This window comes from Notechis scutatus, chromosome 2 (assembly GCF_049901735.1).
Source record: "Notechis scutatus isolate UNSWTSFEM ecotype Mainland chromosome 2, rNotScu1.2, whole genome shotgun sequence".
Classification (NCBI taxonomy): Eukaryota; Metazoa; Chordata; class Lepidosauria; order Squamata; family Elapidae; genus Notechis; species Notechis scutatus.
Genome location: NC_142010.1, coordinates 257,476,027 through 257,496,884, shown reverse-complemented (window position 1 = coordinate 257,496,884; position 20,858 = coordinate 257,476,027). Strand labels below are relative to the sequence as shown.

The following is a 20,858-nucleotide window of genomic DNA, read 5'->3' as shown; positions in this document are numbered from 1 at the left end:
CCATTTAACCCCAGATGACTCTGGGTGACAAACAGCAAATCCATCCTCTTTTCTCTCTTTTCAGTGGACCGTTGACTGTAATGAAGAAATAGAAAGCAGCATGTCCAGCTACAGAGGCAAGGGGTCAGCACCCCATAATCAAAACCAGGTAATAAAAATTGGAGTTCTTTAATGCCGAAAAACATCCTTTAGTACCAATAGAACAGAATATTTCTAGCTTAGGGGTGAACTGTTGGGTCCTTTGTGCTATCTGAGCTTGGTTGGAGGTTGTTTTTCCCTCTGGCATTTCATTACTCAACTAGATAACATCATTAGTGGTAGAAGGGAGTGAGGTTTGCACTCTTTTCTACATATTAAATACCGTATATGCCGGGCGTATAAGACGACCCGGCGTATAAGACGACCCCCAACATTTCCACTCAAAATATAGTTTGTTATATACTCGCCCCTCTTCCGCACGCCTTCCACTTTTGCACTTTTTTTTTTTTTTGAGGCACTTTTGTGCACCGTGGAAACCCGTGAGCCGAAAGGAGCAGCCAGCCTTCCCAGCTCCCAAAACGAGGTCGCACCGCCCGGGCTCCGCTGAGGTATCCGGCTGGGGCTGTCAGGAGTTGTTACCGCTGGCACGGCCCGCTGCTGCCAGTCCCGCGTTGCCTCGGGAAGGGAAAGGCAAAAGGAAGAGCCGCGGCGGCGCTTTGCAATGGCAGCAGCGGCTCCTGGTTTTGCCTTTCCTTCCCGAGGCAACGCTGACTGAGCCGCGTGAGCCGCGCCAGCGGTAACAACTCCTGACAGCCCCAGCCGGGTACCTCAGCGGAGCTCGAGCCTCGCTTTCCTTGGGAGCTGGGAGAAGGCTGGCTGCTCCTTTCGGCTTCACGGGATTCGCTTCCACGGTGCGCAAAGTGCCTCAGCCGCTGGCAGCCTCAGTGCTTCCCAATTACTATTTGCCGCATATAAGACGACCCGGCATATAAGACGACCCCCCAATTGGAGGCATGTTTTTCAGGGCAAAAAAGTCGTCTTATACGCCGGCAAATACGGTATTTATATATTTTAATACTTTGATTACAGAGCAGCTCAGTGGTGTTTCTGTTGGAAAGTAAATACCATTGAGTGAATTCACACCTACTTTCCTAGAAATAAAACCCAGTGGGGCTATTGAACAAAGGCAGACCCTGGGATTAAGAATGAGTTTCATTCCTAACTCTGTCTTAATTGAATGAAACCTTGAACTTGCACTTATGAACGGGCTGCCTACTGTTAAAAATGGCAGGCAGAGTTTTCTTCCTCAAGGAACCACACAAATTAACAGAATAACAAAGTTGGACGGGACCCTGGAGGTCTTCTAGTCCAACCCTCTGCTCAAGCAGGAGACCCTTTGTCATTGTAGACAACCACTTTCTTCTTAAAAGCCTCCAGGGATGGAGCACCCACAGTTTCTGGAGGCAAGCTGTTCCACTGGTTAATTGTCCTCTGAGAACCACTCACAAGCTGTATTCAGGTAGTCCTCGACTTACAACCACAGTTGAGCCCAACATTTCTGTTGCTAAGTGAGACAGTTGCTAAGTGAGTTTTGCCCATTTTACAACCTTTCTGTTCTGACCCAAACCTTGTTCCAAGGAAACCAACACGAAACAGAGATAACAGAAAAACCTTTTAACAATTCTTTACGAATTCCGTTCCTTCCCGGTTTAAAGGCTGTTTCAAACTAATTGTCTTTGATAAGAACGAGCCTTGCCAAGGTTGTGCAAGGCTGCCAAGGACACTAGATAAAGTTGCCAAGAAATATTTCAAACACAAAGAGTCTCCAAACACCAACCAAGATATTTCGAACCCCCACAAGGCTTGAGTGCAAAAACTTCTTTGCTTCCTGCAAAGAACTCCGGTTTCTCAGCTGGCTTTTATCTCTTAAGGGAGGGGTCATTATCTTGCAGCCTTACTCCCGAGTCGCCCATACTGCTGCAGCTGTTCTTTCCTTTGAGCAGCCCTGCGTGTACATGCACTTGGCACAGGCTCCTCGGGGGCCTCTTCCTCACTGCTGCCAGCCTCCACAATCTCCGAAGGCAGCACTCCACTCCCTGATGGTCCTGGCCCCATCCCTGCATCACACGCAGGCCCCTCATCTGAGTCCTCACTCTCCGAGACCTCAGATGTCCGCACCTGCTGCCGGTGAACCACAATACTTTCTTGCCACAGTTGTTAAGTGAGTCACTGCACTTGTTAAGTTAGCAATGTGGTTAAGTGAATTTGGTTTGTCCATTAACTTTGATTGTCAGAAGGTTACAAAAGGCGTTCACATGATCCTGGGCCACTGCAATCATCATAAATATGAGCCAGTTGACAAGCACCCCAAGCTTGATCCCATGATCGTGGGAATGCTGCAACGGTTGTAAGTGTGAAAAATGGTCATAAGTCACTTTTTCCCCGTGTTGTTGTAACTTCAGATGATCACTAAACAAACTGTTTTAAGTCGAGGACTACCGGTATAAAAAATATGCTGTAACAAAGCTAACATTTTAACATACAAGGAAACATCTCCAATTGTCTTGTCTACTTTCTTGTTTAAAGAATGGAAACCAAAACAGCTCTCTGGACATGTTGGGAACGGATATCTGGGCAGCCAACACTCTTGAATCGTTCAGGTAAACTTACTTTTACTTCTGTAGGTGAATATTTTGGCTTGCAACTTGTAATTGTCAAAGTACAGTGGTACCTTGGTACTCAACTGCTTAAAACTCATAAAATCTGGTTCTCAACGCATTTTAACACAAAAAAATTATCCCAGTACTCATAGTTATTTGGTACTCAACATACAAGCTAGAACTTGTCAATGTTAGCTGCCTTGTGACACACTACAACATTCCTTGTAGGAAAAAGTTGTTTGGTACAATTTTTTGGTACTCATCACACCTCCTGGAACCAATTAACAATGAGTACCAAGGTACCACTTTATTCCACAGTTAAAACTACAGTACCTCTATATCTCTCCGTCTGTCTGTCTGTCTTCTATCAATCTAATGTATTTTTCAATATATTAACAATATAGAACAAACAAAAGCAAAGTTTGAAAATAAGAATTGAAGAAAAGAAGATAAGAAAAATAACAAGAACGTACTGTTATAACTTCCTGCTTTCTTTCTGTCAAGTAATTCTCATCTTAATCTTTTCCCAACCTCTGTCCTTTTTTAATCCTAAATCCCTAAATCCAATGATTTTTGTGCGAGGAGCAGGAACGGGAACGTAGATAAGTAAGAGAGAGATGCAGTGATAAAAATTGATTTTAAAAATGCATCAAAAACACCAAAAGGTAATTTTACACAGATGATCCACACGATGGGAGTACTCTGGAGGTTTCCACCAGCAGTTAGCTCAAGTCCTTGAAGGCAAACTAAGTGTGAAGCGCTTTGTTAAATATGTTCAGGTTGGGGTCCATATGGATCTCAGGGGAAATGGTGCTCCTTAGGGCTGAAGCAGTGACAGAAGTCCTCGTTCTGTGTTCTAGCAAATTGTAATGGTAAATGAGAATGACATTGGGAGACAGGAGGGAGAGCCACGGGCTTGAGAACCATTGTGTAAAAGGAATCTTGATGTCAACTCGTAAAGCATTCCTATGTTGAGTAGCCATAAGCGGGGGTGGGGGGGGGGAGAGAACCAGAAGTACTTTCCACACTTATCTTACAAAGATTGTAGCTAGGCTACCAGATCTTCTGCCCATGAAAATCCTTCATTGGAGAATGTGATTGATGACACCCAGCCCGTGGCTTTGTTGGAGAATCTGATTGATGAAACACCAAGGGGGGAGGGGGAAAACAGGGTCACGGAGTGGTGATATTCAGCTGGTTTGAACCGGTTTAGGTGAACCGGTAGCAACGATTTGGCATGGGTCACCAAACCGGTAGTGACTTTTGGCTGGCCATGCCCCCGACTGGTCGCCGCTTGCTCGCTTGCCCCACCCAATGCTCGCTCGTCCCGCTTACCTGACGTTCACCCCACCCAATCACTCCTTGTATGCTGGGTCCTCGTGGCTTGCCTTTAACCTGCCTTCCCACGTGGTGCCTGTGCCCCAACTGAGCAGCCCAGATCTGCCTGCTCACAGGTAAGCCTGTGAGTCATGCTAGCCCCCACATTCCCGGATCTTGCTGGGGCCACCACTGTTCCCAGATTTTGCTGCCCCCTCATTCCCGGATCTTGCTGGGCCCCCCACTGTTCCCAGATCTTGCTGCCCTCCCGTTCCAAGATCTTGCGGGCTCCCCCACTGTTCCCAGATCTTCCCAGGGCCTCCCACCGTTCCCAGATCTTGCCACCACCCCCACTGCCCCTGGGCTCGGCTGTCTGGCTAAGCTGCCATGTGACGGTCTCCCTACCACGTGGCAGCTGCGGTGCAGCAAGCGGCGCCCCAAAAGGGAGGGCAGGAACTCCCGGGGCTGCTTCCCGTAGCCACGCCACCACCCGTCGGCTGCACTGCCTCCGCCTACCACCTCTGCCTTCGTGTTCATACTTGAAAGATCAGTTTCATTTTGATAGCTGAAGTTTTGGTCACCTGCCCTTTCCTGCCCTTTCAGGTATCAAAAGAGGCCCAACATTCAGATGCTATTTGTGGGTTTAATAACTTCTCTGGATTCCATCGCTCTTTATTAATTCACATTTTGCTCTGTCGCTCTTGTCATAATTTCAGTTCCATTTTGTACATCTCCATTTACCAGTTGGAACATCAAAGGGTCTTAATAAATGTCTTAGTAATTCAGCTTAAGGACTAATACACATATAATTTTGTTTGCCATCAAATCAGTCAGTTGTCAAAGGTGGAACAAATTTGCAGTGTAGACATTCTCTCGTTCTGATTCTTATGTCCTGACATATAGCATTCTTGCATGGTATGGGAGCAACTCTGTAGCAGACAAAAAAGCTTTACAGAGAATCATTAAAATTGCCCAAAATATCACCAGGCTCCAGCTACCAGCCCTGGACGACATCTTCGCATCTCACTGTTTGAGGAAGTTGCACAATATTCACAGAGACTCTTCCCATCCTGCTTACAATCTTTGTGAACTGTTGCCTTCTGACAGAAGATACAGAACAATTAAAACTTGGACCTCATGTTTTCCGAACAGTTTTTATCCCAGAGCTATAATTGCACTTAACAATGAACTTAAGGATCACAATCAGTAAGCTGTTGGACAGTATCACTTGGTCTGTTGTGTGGATGCTTGTGTGTTTTTAAGGGGCGGGAAATTTTGGGGGGTTTGGGGATTGTCATGTGGGTGTGAGTGTTGGGACTGGTCTCTGGCTGTTATGTTAATTTCGTTGTATATGTATACTGTGTATAATATGTACAATGACAGTAAATTATTATTGTTATTGTTATTATTGTTATTGCTATTGTTGTTGTTATTGTTATTATGATTATGTTTTTCACAAGGGCAGAAGGTTTTACCTGGACTGCCTTCTTCACTTCAGTAATATGGTTGGTTTATTTGATTGCAGTCACCCTCAATATACAGCCTAACATCAGTTTCGATAGAACAGAATATTTGTAGCTCGGATTGAATTGAGAGCTCCTTGCTGCTCTCTGAGCTTGATTATTTTCTTGTAGACGTTTCATTACCTGACTAGGCAACATCATCAATGCCCTGGTAATGAAATGTTATATTAGTTTGCCTAGTGCTCCCAATTCTTTGTTAAACCCAGTTACCATTTTACACAGTGTTTCCTTCCAAATCTTCAGCTTTTCTATTTCTTCATATATATATTTTTATTCTGCAGTGGGGCCACCTGGGATTTGCAACCAGAGAAACTTGACTTCACACAGTTCCATAGAAAACTTCGCAACACTCCCAAGCATCCTCTTCCACAGATAGACAGAGAAGGGTAAGTATCCGGTTTATACGAAAGAAAGATTTTAAAATGCAGGAAGTCGGTTTTGCTACCCTGGTAACTTTCCTGGCTTTGCGGAGGGGCTGGGACTAATCAGAGAATTCTTAGCCATCAGACGGCAGATACCAAGTTGGGGAGAATCAGGATAAACCTTGATCAAAAGGCAGAAAGACTTCAGTCCACTTGAATTGTTCAGTTTAGTTTAGTTTAGTTTACCTTATTGTCATTGCACCTTGTACAATGAAATCAAACACCAGTGCACATCATGACTATGAAAATAAACACAAACACACAACCTTCAAATTCTGTACATTGAATTGAAAACCCCTGATATTGCATTAATATTGCACTATACAGTAGAATTCAATAGAATTCCTTCCCTGGGATAGAAGCTGTTTTTCAGCTTATTTGTCCTTGTTTTTATTGTCCTGTACCGTCTGCCAGATGGTAATAGTTCAAAAAAAAGGGTGCCCAGGATGAGATGGATCTTTGAGAATGTTTTGAACTTTCTTAAGGCAGCAGGAGCTCTAAAGCTCTTCCAAAGAGGGGAGAGGGCAACCAGTGATCTTCTGGGCAATGACGTTAACCCTCTGGAGTGCTGTCCTATCTGCCCCTGTGCAATTGGCAAACCATACGGAGGTGCAGTAAGTTAAGATACTCTCTATGGTGCAGCGGTAGAAGGTCACCAGCAGTTTTTCATTCGGTTGCTGTTTTCTGAGAAGTCTCAGGTCGTATAACCTCTGCTGGGCCTTTTTGACCAGGGTTGCAATGTGAGTGGTCATGTCCTCTTTTAGGGTAACACCCAGAAACTTAAAACTGGCCACTTGCTCCACTCGGTCTCCATTGATAAGCAAGGGCTGGATGTCTGATCTGTTCCTTCTATAGTCCACTATAAGCTCCTTGGTGTTGAGGACCAAGTTATTGTCTCCACACCATGAAAGCAACCGGTCCACCTCATCTCGATAGGCAGACTCATCCCCCCATAGATGAGTCCCACCACTGTTGTATCATCTACAAATTTAGTAATAGTATTACTAGCGTGAGTGGGAATGCAGTCATGCACATAAAGAATATAGAGTAAGGGACTCAACATGCAACCTTGTGGTGTACCAGTGTTAAGAATAAGGGCTGAAGAGGTATGATTACCTAATCTGACCCTCTGTGAGCGGCCAGACAGGTAATCCATAAAGCAAAGGCAGATTGAATAAGAAAGTCCAAGGTCCAGAAATTTAGACACTAGTCTATGTGGAAGAATTGTGTTAAATGCAGAACTAAAATCAACATCCTCACATAGTGCTTGTGACAATACTGTACACACAGTCCTCAACCTATGACCACAGTTGACCCCAAAATTTGTGTTGCTAAGTGAGACAGTTAAGAGAGCTAAGGCTCAGAATGTATATTTTACAATGTGAGATGTTGACGAATCCATTTGAATCTGAAGTCCAATTACCAGTTGTGTCTCGATGTCAATTCACACATTACTGTTTTGATTTGGTGTAAATATTACCAGACACAGATCTATTTGTGTTTGATTTGAAATAAAGATAATAGGAACTATTTCATAAATCTCTTTCCTCCTATTTATTTTAACTGGAGTGGGGGGAAATCCCACAAACCAAAAGGCTTTAGAGAAAAATGTTCTTTTCACCCCCTTTTTCCCCCATGATTTCCCCTTTTTTCTGGGTCTCAGTATTCCAAGCCACAATTGTACACTGTTTGACTGAGCTACACTGGCTTAGGGGCAGGAAGTGAAAAGATCATTGTGCTGTGTAAATATTAAATGTGAAGTTTACCTTGAGGAAATAGCAGGTCCGGTATATTATGTTCCTGCAAGTCTTCGTATGAAACAAAAGCCAAGGTAAGGAAAGCATAAAGACCCCTTGCAAGGAAAGGCAATCTATGATAATAATACAGTACAATGCCCAGAATCCTTTGCAAGCTTGGCAAATAGGAATCTTGGTGGGGCTACAGAATGCATACCCTTGCAAGCATTTTGCCATCATAGAAACAAAGGGTACATGAATAAAAGTTATAATCGTAAGAAGAAAAAAATATTATTTTTTGTCTTTATTTGTCCTATAATTTGAGAAAAACTACCCTGATTTTTCTCCCCCCCCCAAAAAAAAATCAATGTCACCTTTAATTATGTGTGCAGTTTCACACAGGCAAACTACCTGTTGCAGGTCAATCAATTAGGGAAGTACATCTAGTGGGACAAAGGAACAGGGCCTTCTGTGTGGTGGCTCTCTCCCTTTGAAATAGCAATAGCAGTAGCACTTAGACTTATATACCGCTTTACAATGCTTTTACAGCCCTCTCTAAGCGATTTACAGAGTCAGCCTCTTGTCCCCAACAATCTGGGTCCTCATTTTACCCACCTCGGAAGGATGGAAGGCTGAGTAAACCTTGAGCCTGGTGAGATTTGATCTGCCGAATTTCAGGCAGCTGGCAGTCAGCAGAAGTAGCCTGCAGTACTGTACTCTAACCACTGCACCATCGAGGCTTTTTGCCATTTGCCTAGATATAAGATTGGCCCCCACCTTAATACCTTTTCAGAATGCCCTGAAGATGTGGTTCTTCCAGCAAGGCCTGGGGAGTCCAGGTTGATATGGAGCTGATCAAGTGACTGGTGTGATTGTTTGGTTGCGGCCACTGCTGTGTGTGTGTGTGTGTGTGTGTGTGTGTGTGTGTGATGAATTTTTGCATTGTGAAATTTTAATCTTGCAAGCCACCCAGAGTCACCGTGTGTGAGTTGGTCCGCCATAGAAATTTGCTTAATAAATAATAAGCAAAATACATAAATTGTGCTTTACTTGACCCATTTGTCTATCCCTGGTTTAGAATTGGCAAAGGAAAATGTGAAGAAGGAGATGGAATCAACTTAAACGACATTGGAAAAGTTCTCCCAGCCTGGCAGGTGAGTTTTCTCCCATCCCCTGGAATCTGTATTCTTTGTTTATATACTGTATATATACATTTTTATTGAAAATTAGATTTTAAAAACACAATTTTTAAGTGATGGTGATCTTTTGACATATATCAACAGTCTTTACATTATTATAATAGCAGAATGTCATCAAACAATATTCACACACACACACACACACACACACACACACACACACACACACATCTATATACTTATTTACATTATAAATCTTTGTATCTGTTTCTATCTTAGACATTTTGTTGCGGTATAAGCTCTTTCTTTAGTTTCTATTTCACATTTTTTTGACTTCCTTTCACATCCCTCCAATTATATTTTTTTTTCCATATTTCATAGAATTCTGCAGTATCTTGCTCCTTCAGTTCTAATGTTAATCTAACTCGGCGCAGTATAAAAATGTTTGTATTATTACTTTGTCGTTAGGTTTTTTTTTTTAATTTCCAGGTTTGGGCAATTGATAATCTTGCGGCTGTGATAATATGACTAATTAGATATATATCTGCTTTTTTTTAAGATTCTCATGTGTTATTCCTAATAGGAACATTTCTGGTGTATAATTTATTTTTAGGTTTAGGGTTAGGCTAAACCTAGAATCTGTATTCTTGTTTGGTGGACCATCTGGATGCCAAAAGGATAATATAGAATAACAGAGTTGGAAGGGACCTTGGAGGTCTTCTAGTCCAACCCCCTGCCCAGGCAGGAAACCCTACACCACTTCAGACAAATGGATATCCAATCTCTTCTTAAAAACTTCCAGCGTTGTTGCATTCACAACTTCTGGAGGCAAGTTGTTCCACTGATTAATTGTTCTAACTGTCAGGAAATTTCTCCTTAGTTCTAAGTTGCTTCTCTTATAATATATATCTTATAATTTATTAATAACAATAAACTGTGCGACGAACCATCTCAACACAGGTAATCCTCCAAGTCACCAAGACTTTTGGTTTCATGTAAGTGACTTACGACGTGTTTCACTTAACAAGTATTGCAGCATCCCCATGCTCACGTCAGCAAAATTCGGATGCTTGCCAATTGGCATATATTTATGATGGTTGCAGTGTCCCAGGATCATGTGAACATTTTTTGCCACCTTCTGACAAGCAAAATCAATGGGGTACCCAGACTCGCTTCACAACTGTGTTACTAACTTAACAACAGCCGTGGTTCACTTATCGATTGTGGCAAAAAAGTTCATACCATGGGGAAAAACTCATTTAACAACTGTCAGAAATTTTGGGCTTGAATTGTTTTTGTAAGTTGAGGACTACCTAATTATTTATGTATTTGTATCCTGCCTTTATTATTTTCACAAATAATTCAAGGTGGCTGTGATGACCCAGGGTGGGATACAAAACAAACACAGTCATAGGAAACAGGTGAAGCCCCTTTTATTCCTTCACTTTGCTTCCAAGCTCCGAATACTCTTGACAGAAGACAAAAAAACTCCCACACAAACAGTTACAAGAAGAAGGAAAAAAGACAAACCAGGCAAGATATAAGGGCTGGAGGATGTCCATAGATAACACACACTGGGAAGGACGCCAAACTCAGAGAGGAACCATAAACTAGAGAAATTTCCATGCTTTGTTTCCAGCGTTCGCCTGTACACATGTCTGTCCATTCAGTTGTCACAGCTGCAGCCCATGAAGAGGATCAAGGCCCTCTCCTCCTGAGTAGGCCACGTCTCTCCCTTATCCTATCTTCCCTGTGTGCCCTAGGATGGATAGGGGATGGGCCTGGGTCCTCTTCTGACTGCCCAACCGGCCTCTGCCCTTCCCCAGCCTCCTCCACAACCTCCAGAGCCACACTTCCACTCCCTGTCGGCTATTCCTCCTCTCCCTCAGCGTCAAACTCCACCAGGGGCATGACAGTGGCGAACATATCCAACACAACTTCCTCTTCCTATTTTCCCCAAAATAACAACCCTGTGAGGTGAGTTTGACTGAATGGCTGGCCCAGTGTCATTCAGCTGACTTTCACGCCTAAGGCAGGGCTAGAACTCAAAGTCTCATGGTAATTGGCCCAAGATCATCCTGCTGGCTTTCATCCCCAATGCAAGACTAGAATTCACAGTCTCCCAGTTTCTAGCCTGGTGCTCTTAACCACTAGACCAGGGGTGTCAAACTCAAGGCCCACGGGCCGGATCTGGCCCATGGTATGCTTAGATCTGGCCCATGGGGTTGCCCTGGAAACAGCGAAGGACCGGCCCATGGTGTCTCTGCCAGCAAAAATGCAGCTCGGGAGGCCCTCTTGAGCGCCATTTTTGCTGGCAGAGGGCTGCAGGAGGATCCCCCCCAGCCCTACCCGGGCCACCACAGGTGCCCATAAAACAAGTGATGTCGAGCTGGCCATGCCCCCCCTCGACCACACCCCCCATCCCCTCGAGGTCAAGCACAACCCTGATGCAGCCCTCAATGAAATCAAGTTTGACACCCCTGCACTAGACCAATGGCTCAATGAACCTGGGCCATTTACCTCCCAAATTTTGTTTGGCCCTCAAAAGATATCACATATGTGTCAGGATTCCGTCAGTTACCCCACTTAAATCATGAGTCTCGAGCCAAACTTCTAAAATTAAACAGGATTTATTGGGAGTTAACATGTCGGCATGACCTGGGTGTAGCCGACTCTGAGACACGTAATTCATTGTCACCCTTGACCCCACCCCCTGGGTGTATCATAATTCCTATTCTCCAATGGGACACATCCATAGCCAAGAGTCATCAATCATGTTCTCCAATTAGATTTTTGTGCGGCAGAAACTTCAGTCACCTAGTTACAATCTCTGAAAAACTATGAATGAAATGCACTTTCATTTCCAAGCTGCTGCAATGCTCTTTCAAACCCCTTTCCCCCCTCCCTTTCTGTTGGCAGATATAAAATGGCCATAGAAATGTTTTATGAGTTGACGATATGCTTCATGTACTAGCAGAGACCCCCCATGCAAGGGGAAGCAAAAGATCAAACAAACAACATTGCACTATTATGACACAGGCTCCGCCCCTTTTTCTATGTACCTCAGGATGATGCTCATTTTGTCATTTTCGTCAAAGCACCGGATCCCATGTTTACTTTCTAAGATACGTGTGCAGTGATATAATAGCAATATCTAGACCAGTGGTGGTTAACCTTTTTGGGCTCCTGTGCCAAAAATTATGCTTGCGCACACGCACTAACATGCCAGCACCCAGAAGACAATGTGTGCGCCCCCCCGTCCCCTGCACATGTGCGCGCAATCCCACCCCCCACCGGCCCCTTAGCTGCACTGTGCCTCATAGCTGATTTTTGGTCCGTTTGAGGCCTTTTTCGGCCCCCCAGAGGCTTGAGGACAGCTTCTGCAGCCTTTGCAGGCCGAAAAATAGGCCCGTTTCATCACTTCGGGTATTACAGGAAGTGACAAAATGGGCCTATTTTTCGGCCTGCAAAGGCTGCAGAAGCTGTCCTCAAGCCTCTGGGAGGCTGAAAAAGGCCTCAAACAGCCAAAAATCAGCTGTGAGGCACGCACATGTGCAGTGAGGTAAGTTTGCCTGCGGCTTGCGTGCCGGCACAAATGGCTTTGCATGTCACCTGTGGCACTGCCATCACGGATCTAGACCTGAAGAGCAGATCAAAACTACAGGTAATCCTCAACTTATGACCATTTGTTTAATAACTGGGTTGAAGTTGTGGCAGACTTCCCAAAAGGTACTTAAAGAGTCAGGTTCAAAGTTACAATGGCCGCTTCCCTTCTGCATTCACATGTTCACATTTTTGGGCACTTGGCAACTGTTTTCAGGGTGCCATAATACCATGACTACAATTTATGACAATTTTTTTTTGCCGGAAACCAGCAAAAAAATTTATTTCCAGTTTCCACCAAAAAATGTCCATTGTGAACATGGGTTCGCTTAACGACTGCCATGTTCACTTAATGGCCACTGCAAAAAAAAAGTCATAAAATCGTGTCAGACATCTGGGTGCCTCAACTTCTGATTGTCATGATATACGATGGAAATTCCCTCCTCCATTACAGTCATAAATTGAGGATTACTTGCACAAACGCGCTTATTTTTATGCCAGATTTCTCTTGTGACTTTCATCAAGAATGCTTGGAATCGAAGTTGCCAGTTGCCATTGTGAATTCTCTGTTTAATGAACCTTTTCCCTCCTTTGCATTACTGCAATTGTCAGAATTCTTTTCCCGGGCAAGGATGATGGTCGTCAGGAATTTGGGTGTGCCTTCTGGGCTCAAGCATTGAATTTTACATTCCAGCTCTCTTGCCTGGGATATTTTCTGGACTATCATTGCTCCACCTTGTGGCTGGAAATGGACACAGCAGGCATCTGCTGAAGTTCTAACAAAAAATAGAGGAATTGACGTGTTTCTGTTGTTGTTGCTTCACTCTTGATTTTGTTCATGGTGAAGTTTTTTAACCATCCTTGTCCTGCTGGATCCCTCAGCAGCTTTTGAAACTCTCAACCATAATATCTTGGTTGGAAATTGGAGATACCATACTGTGGTGGGGCTGCTCCATCCTGAATCGGTGAATCCGGTTGGTTTTTGGGAGGTGAGAGGAAATAACTTGGATTCCCCGTTTCTCACGGTTTAATGTAGTTCTTTTTCCCTGGAATTGCTTCTGAAGACCATCCAGAAACTTCAGCGGGTGCGAGGTGCAACAACACGTACCCTCACCGAGCGGTGTGGTTTCTGCCATGTTGTATCACTTGTTCAGGAGTAGGTTTGGTTACTTGGGTGTTTCGGAGTGCAGTTCAAAAAGTTGGTTGGTTTGTTCCTGCTGTATAACCAGAGGTGGTATTCAGCAGGTTCTGATCAGTTCTGGAGAACCAGTAGTGGAAATTTTGAGTAGTTCGGAGAACCGGCAAATCCCACCTCTGACTGGCCCTGCCCCCATCTCTTCTCTGCCTCCCATTGAGTCCCAGCTGGGTCTTCTTTTGTTGCCCTACACAGGACAACAGAGCTGGAAATCAGGTTAGTGAGGTGGGGAGGGAAGGGGATTTTGCAGTATCCTTCCCCTGCCACACCCATCAAGCCACGCCCACCAAGCCTTGCCCACAGAACCGGTAGTAAAAAATTTTTGAATCCCACCACTGCATATAACCTCTGTCAATCCAACCCAAGACCGTGGAGAAAGTCTGAAAGTCTTGACAGCAGACATTTATGACGGTTGCAGTGTTCTGGGGTCATGTGATCTCATTTTGCGACCTTTTTGACAAGCAGAGTCAATGGTGAAGCCAGATTCACACAACAACCAGTAGCAATTGCAGTGATTCACTTAACCAATGTGGCAAGAAAAGTCGTAACATGGGACAAAACTCACTGAACAAATGTCTCAGTTAGCAACATACATTTTAGGCTCAATTGTGATCATAAGTTGAAGACTACCTGTAGTTTCGGATGCTAAATTGCTTCTAATCCCTGGAAATTACAAAGAGAATTTTTTTTAAAAAAACCCTCTTTTGCTTGTTCATCACCCAGAAATTTAGAAGAATAAAGATGGTGGGATATCACTATCTTTAGGAATATAACACTTGAACTGCAACAGGTTAAAGCAACTTTGCATTCCTTTATTTTTTTTTCTAAAAAGAGGCCAGTTTCATTCTTGCCTCTGGTGCTAAAAAGCCTCAGATTACTGCGGGCTCCATCTGTGTCATCGAGACAGAAGCATTTCAAGGCCTCAACGAAATCAACTTTATGTAGGTCACCTCTTTTGCGTTGAAATAAAACGAAGAAATGAGATTCAAGCATGTGTCTTTCTGCTCTGCTGGAGAATGTTGGAGGCTGTGACTTCCCCTTTGCTTAAAAAAAAAAAAAAAAAAGTTTTCTAAGAACTGGCTGGTGGCTTTCTCCACTTGTGGCAAATTAGCCTGAAAAGAAACCAAGTTCTTATTCCATACTCCAGGGGTCCCCAACCACGGTCCCGGACCGGTACCCGTCCGTGGATCATTTTTACTGGGCCGCAAAGCTTGGGCGCCGCCATCTTGTTTCAACAGCGCTTCCGGGTTTCGGTTGCTTCTGGGTTTTTGGTTGGAAAGTGCTTCCGGTTTTCAGTTGGAAAGCGGGGCGTTTGGGTGCTCGCGCCTTAGTTTCATCGAAGGGGGCGGCTTGAGAACGAAGAGCCGTCCCAATGGCGGTGGAGTCTCACGTTACTCAGGTATCGGTCCGTGGAAGAATAAATAATCGTGAAACCGGTCCCTGGTTCAAAAAGGTTGGGGGCCACTGCCATACTCCATCAAGAAATGTTTGTTGTTATTGATAGCCAGCAGAGGGCAGCATATATTCACATTTGATTCGGCACAGCTAATCAGTTTAGAGAAGGCAGTGTGTTCAGTTCTAACCATGCAGCGCAAAACAAAATGAAGCTGCCTTGAATGACAGGGAAGTCCTCAACTTAAGACCACAACTGAGCTCAAAATCTATGTTGTTAAGTGAAAAATTTGTTAAGTGAACTTGTCCCGTTTTACAAATTTTCTTGCCACATTTGTTCAGTGACTCCCTTTAGTTCTTAAATTAGTAACATGGAGGGTTTTTTTTGGCAGCTGCTGCACACTGCTGGCTCATATTTAAATGGTTGTCTACTAGGACTCTGTGAGGTCCCTCTCACCGTTACTACTACTGAGCAAGGTACCACCTATACTGTACCTGAGCATTTGATTTTTCTTGCCTAAATGTAGAACCTTTTTTCACCATTGAATTTCATTTCGTTAGTTAGCGCCCAGTGTTCAACTGATTGTTAAATGAATCTGGGTTCTCCATTGACTTTGCTTGCCAGAAGGTTGCAAAATGACTCCTGAAGACTGCAACCGTCATAAATACGAGTCAGTTGTCAAGCATCTGAGTGCAAATCACTTGACCATTGGGATGTTGTAACTTCAAACGGTCACTAAATGAACCTCTGTAAGTGTGATGACCTGGGGCATGGCACAAAGGCAGCACAGTCAGATAATCGGTAGGAGTCCCTTTATTAGCTCCAACTTTGCCCCCAATGTCCTGGTTACCTTCTGGCCGGAGAAAAACTCACCCAGGAACAGCCTTTGGCTGCAGAGAATCAAGTCCAAAACATGGTCAACAAAAACTGTAACTGTAAGCCCAATCAAGGCAAAATGAGGTAATTAGTTCGGCAGGGCAGGAGCAAGAATTCCAGATGTGAAGGCACGGCAATAACTCAACACAGTTGGGAGGATGCCAGGAACGCAGATAACCAAAGTCAACCAAGATAAACTCACAAGTTTGCTCCCAGCAGCTGCCGCACTCAGCATGTATTTCTTTTAAACTCTCATTCCCAGGTATGGCTAATGAAGAGAATCAGGGCCCTTTCCTCCCCCGTAAGCCACACAACCTACGTTGCTCTCTTCTCAGTTCCTCCCTGTGTGTCCTAGGATGAAGAGGGGGTGGGCTTTTGTCTTCCTCTGAACTCCCTCTCCCTTGTTCTACCTCTTCCCTGCTCTGCCCAGCCGAACTTTGCCCTTTCCCAGTTTCCTCCACAGCCAACGGAGCCACACTCCTACTCCCTGTCAGCTGTTTGTCTTCCTCCTCTGATTCAGACTCCGACAGGGGCATGACAGTAAGTCAAGGACTACTTGTCCAGATGAGTAGTATAGGTAATTCTCAACAAGCACAATTGGGACCAGAATTTCTTTTTTTTAAAAAAAAACAAATTTTAGTCCGTTTTTCACATTAAAAACAAAAATCTCTTTTTAGTGGACAACATATTTCCGGGTCATCACCTTTACATACAAATATGACAGCAATTATACATTCATATATGCATACTTAATTCTATTATTGCCTTTTCCATTCCAAATTTTCAGTAAGGAGAAAAATAAACACATTATTTCTAGCCTCTTTCATTAATCTCAATCGAAACATCTTTTTGTTTCATTTCAATTATTTCAAATATAATCCTTTAATATTTATTTTAAAAATAAAGATAAATAATATGTGTTTGCCTAATAATAATAATAATGATAATGATAATAACAAAGTTACCAATGTCTCTCCTTGCTTTTAATAGTCTATATTAACTTATTAATTTAGTTGGTTCTTTAGTTTGTCATATTCCCTTTCCATTACACATTCTTTTTATAAATTCTAGATTAATACAAATTTTAACACACACACAAAAAAACAAGTATAGGCTTCCCCCCTTTTACTGCTTTGAGTGTGACACCTCAATGATTAAAATATACCTTTATTCCCTCATCTTGATTCCCAATAAACCATTATTTTTAAGAAGTTACAATAATAATCATTACATCTTTTCATTTGGATTCCACAGCATATTTTCCCCCCTTAATTTTTAATAAGAGTTATCAGTATCTATATTACCCTATTTTCTAAATATTTTTAATTGCAGAAATATTCTTATTACCCCTTGTCACCCTGCAGAATCCCCTTTTTAATTCATCAACCATTATCTCTGAAAAAACAATTTCTTTTCAGCATTTTACTATTTCCATATTTCTTTATTTCATGCACCTGTTTCTTACTGCTTCTCCTCCCTCTCTTTTCCCCATATCTTTTCTCATTCCAGTTTATATCCCTCTCTTTCTTAATATCTTCCTTTCCCCTTTTCTGCTGGGTCTTTCTGCCTTTCCTGACTTCACAGGTATTCCCCCTTTTGATTGCCTTCTTAAATCTCAACTTTTTAACCTTCTTTCTTTCCCCACTTCTTTGTAGTGTTCTTTGTGTTTAATTTCTATTTAAAATGTCTTCTCCTTGAGTCAACTCCTCCTCCTCTGAAGCTCTTTCTTCTTGTTCTTCAATTGCCATTTCCATTTTTCTATTTTTAAATTCCATTTTTAATTCCTGAATAGATATCATTACACACTCTTATATTTTATGATCATTAAAGTCCACAAAATAAACACTTTTACTTTCCTTCTTTCTTCTTTCAATTTTCTAAAGTTCTCAATTATTCCAGCCCAGGGTCTATACCAAAAACATCAATCAATCCCAGTCAGTCAGTCCTTGCTTTTTTCTTTATTCTGGTTCTGCTTTCACTTTCTAAGATTCTTACTTTGTTTCAATATTTCTTTAATGTTATATCCACATACATTCATTCGGAAACAGGATGCTTTCCCTTGTTTGAGCTCAAGTTTTTGTCAAAAGGTGGCACTTTCCGTTATACACCTTTTCCCCCTATTTTTTTATTTAGGGTTTTTCGAACTTCAATATTCCAGCACAGTCCAGTCTCCAATTTGTAAACTTTATTATTATTATTTTTGACAATCTTAAATCCAGCTTTATTTTATGCCTGTTTATTCCCAAAATAAAATATTTTAGTCCAATTTAGTTAAATCTTTAGTTCCAGCAGCTTCTCCCTTTCCAGGTTCGAAGCCCCACTTAGCTTTCAAAAATATTTTCTTTTTTTTTTTCTGTCCCTTTGTAATTTCGCTGCTCACTTTTCTTTTCTTAAAAATTCAGTGTTACCTTAATCCCGGGGTACTTTTGTTTAGTTGTATTGCCCAGTTGTCCTGGTTCAGATGTTATCCACCTCTTTCTTCCCTCCTGCACAAATCTTAATCCAGCTGAGTCCTCCTCTTCAGGGTGGCCATTTTAAACCACCTCTGCAGTCGTCTTCAGGGGGAAAAAGACCAAGCCTAGGAGGGGAGATGCGGCTCCCCTCAACCTGGCTTGCGGCTTCCCCTTACTCCGCCGCCCCTCCAAGGCAGCTTCAGCCCCTAATCGTAGTGATTGGGGCTCTCCAACAAAAGAGCATGGACCATAGCCGCAGAGAGTCGCGATGTACGGTCCGTCAGCGAGGAGGCTCCGCCTTCTTTTTCCGGGACCAGAATTTCTGTTGCTAAGCAAGAAGGGGATTCATTGAATCCCATCCCATTTAGAAGTTAGGTGAATCATTGCAGTTGTTAAGCAAATCATGAAGTCGTTAAGCAAATCCCACTTCTCCCATTGACATTGATTGTTGGAAGTGAGCTGGGAAGGTTGCTGATGGGATTCATGTAGCCTCAAGAAGGACACTGCAACCATGATAAATACAGGTAGTCAACTTATAATAGTTCATTTAGTGACCATTCCAAATTACATGATGTATGAGTACCACTTTATAAAGCCTTAGTAAGGCCACACCTGGAATACTTCATCCAGTTTTGGTCACCACATTACAAAAAAGATGCTGAGACTTTGGAAAAATTGCAAAGAAGAGCAACTAAGATGATTAAGGGTCTAGAGCCAGCCTATTGCCCCCAACAATTTTGGGTCCTCATTTTACCCACCTCGGAAGAATGGAATGCTGAGTCAACCTTGAGCCTGGTGAGATTTGATCTGCCGAATTGCAGCCAGCCAGCAGGCAGCAGAATGAAAAGCATATGAAAAACAGTGGCAGGAATTCAGTATGGCCAGTCTAAAGAAAAGAAGGACTAGGGGTGACGTGAGGGGCTGCCACAAAGAGGAGGGGGGTCAACTCATTTTCCAAAGCACTAGAAGGCAAGACAAGAAACAATGGATGGAAACTCATCAAGGAGAGAAGCAATGTGGAATTGAGGAGAAACTTCTTAACAGCGAGGACAATTAACCAGTGGAACAGCTTGCCTTCAGACATTGTGGGTGTTTCATCACTGAACGTTTTAAAGAAGAGAAGTTACTTGTCTGAAATGGTATAGGATCTCTGCTTGATGTGGGGGCTGGATTAGAAGACCTCCAAGGTCCCTTCCAGCTCTATACTGAATTCAAGCTAACTGCTTTATTATACTCAGCCTATAATACAGGAATCTCTTCGCCTGGGAACACATAGCAATAGCACTTAGACTTATATACCGCTTCACAGTGCTTTACAGCACCCTCTAAGCGGTTTACAGAGCCAGCCTATTGCCCCCCAACAATTTTGGGTCCTCATTTTACCCACCTCGGAAGAATGGAATGCTGAGTCAACCTTGAGCCTGGTGAGATTTGATCTGCCGAATTGCAGGCAGCCAGCAGGCAGCAGAAGTAGCTTGCAGTACTGCATTCTAACCACTGAGCCACCGAGGCTCTATGGAGCTTAATGGGGTCAGTTCTGAATCTCTTGCAGCTGCACAAGGATTCAAGGTTAATTCCTTGCTGCCTGCGTGCCTGGCAGGGCGTTTCTCAGCACCCATGCATCCAAATTTTTGATCATGTGGCCGTGAGGACAGTGCCACAGTTGTACGTGCGACAACTAGTCATACAGTCACTTCAAAACTGCTTCATAGCAAAAAACTATAGGTTTGCTTAACTGCAACGTTCGCTTAACAATATGCAAGTGTTTGTAAACAGTGGGCAATGACCTGCTTTACGACTCACGACAAAAATTACAGTCATACATGGAGGACTACTTGCAGTATGCCTTTTACCTTAAGCTTCCCTTCCCCTTTCCTTCTGCCAATGAAAAAAAAAACGTTAGCCCTTCTCCTCTAGGGCAGGGGCCACTCGGGATGGTCTGAAACCCTGGGCACTCTTGCATTTCGGAAAGCCCGCTTTCCCAGCTCACCGGGCGCCGCATTTTGACGAGAGAGTTCGGTGGGTCACCGGACTTTTTAAAAAGTGGCGGCTCCCGGGCATGCAGGGTTGGGGATCCCTGCTCTAGGGGAGATTTTAAACCCTGCACTTTGCATGGCCACCACTAGAGGGCACTGTGATCTTTACAACGCTTAAGGAAAAAAGATGGCTGTTGGCTCGGACTCCTTTAGCTAAACCGAGCCTGGGGGAGGAGAAAGGAAGCTGTTGTCACTTTTTCCAAATAGTAGAATGCAGTGTATGTTAGTAGCAGCCTTTCTATACACATCCTGAACAAGGGTCAGGGCGCGCTGTCTTCCCATTGAAGTCATCACCGCTGACCTCAAGCTACCTAGAAGCAACAGGGTTTGGCAATCGTAACCCTCAGCCTTGCATTAAAAGGCCTAGTAGATTAGGGTGGGTTTCAGAAAGGGAGGGGAAGTCTAGGAGTTACGCTTTGTTTCCCTCTATTATCAAACTGGACAGTAATTCAGACCAGGGGTTTACACCCAACCTTGGCAACTTTAAGCCCGGAGGACTTCAACTCCCAGAATTCCCCAGCCGGCT

The 20,858-nt window shown here is 43.5% G+C and overlaps 1 protein-coding gene across 2 annotated transcripts in view; it reads left to right on the top strand.

Annotated features, from left to right (window-relative positions):
• Positions 1–20,858, top strand: part of CTIF (cap binding complex dependent translation initiation factor) — a 175,690-nt gene that overhangs the window by 44,984 nt on the left and 109,848 nt on the right. For both annotated transcript variants that reach the window (XM_087958673.1, XM_087958674.1), the window contains exons 3-6: positions 65–148; positions 2,566–2,639; positions 5,761–5,865; positions 8,716–8,791. In XM_087958673.1, coding sequence (XP_087814799.1) covers positions 65–148; positions 2,566–2,639; positions 5,761–5,865; positions 8,716–8,791 — 339 coding nt within the window. The remainder of the gene's footprint in view (positions 1–64; positions 149–2,565; positions 2,640–5,760; positions 5,866–8,715; positions 8,792–20,858) is intronic.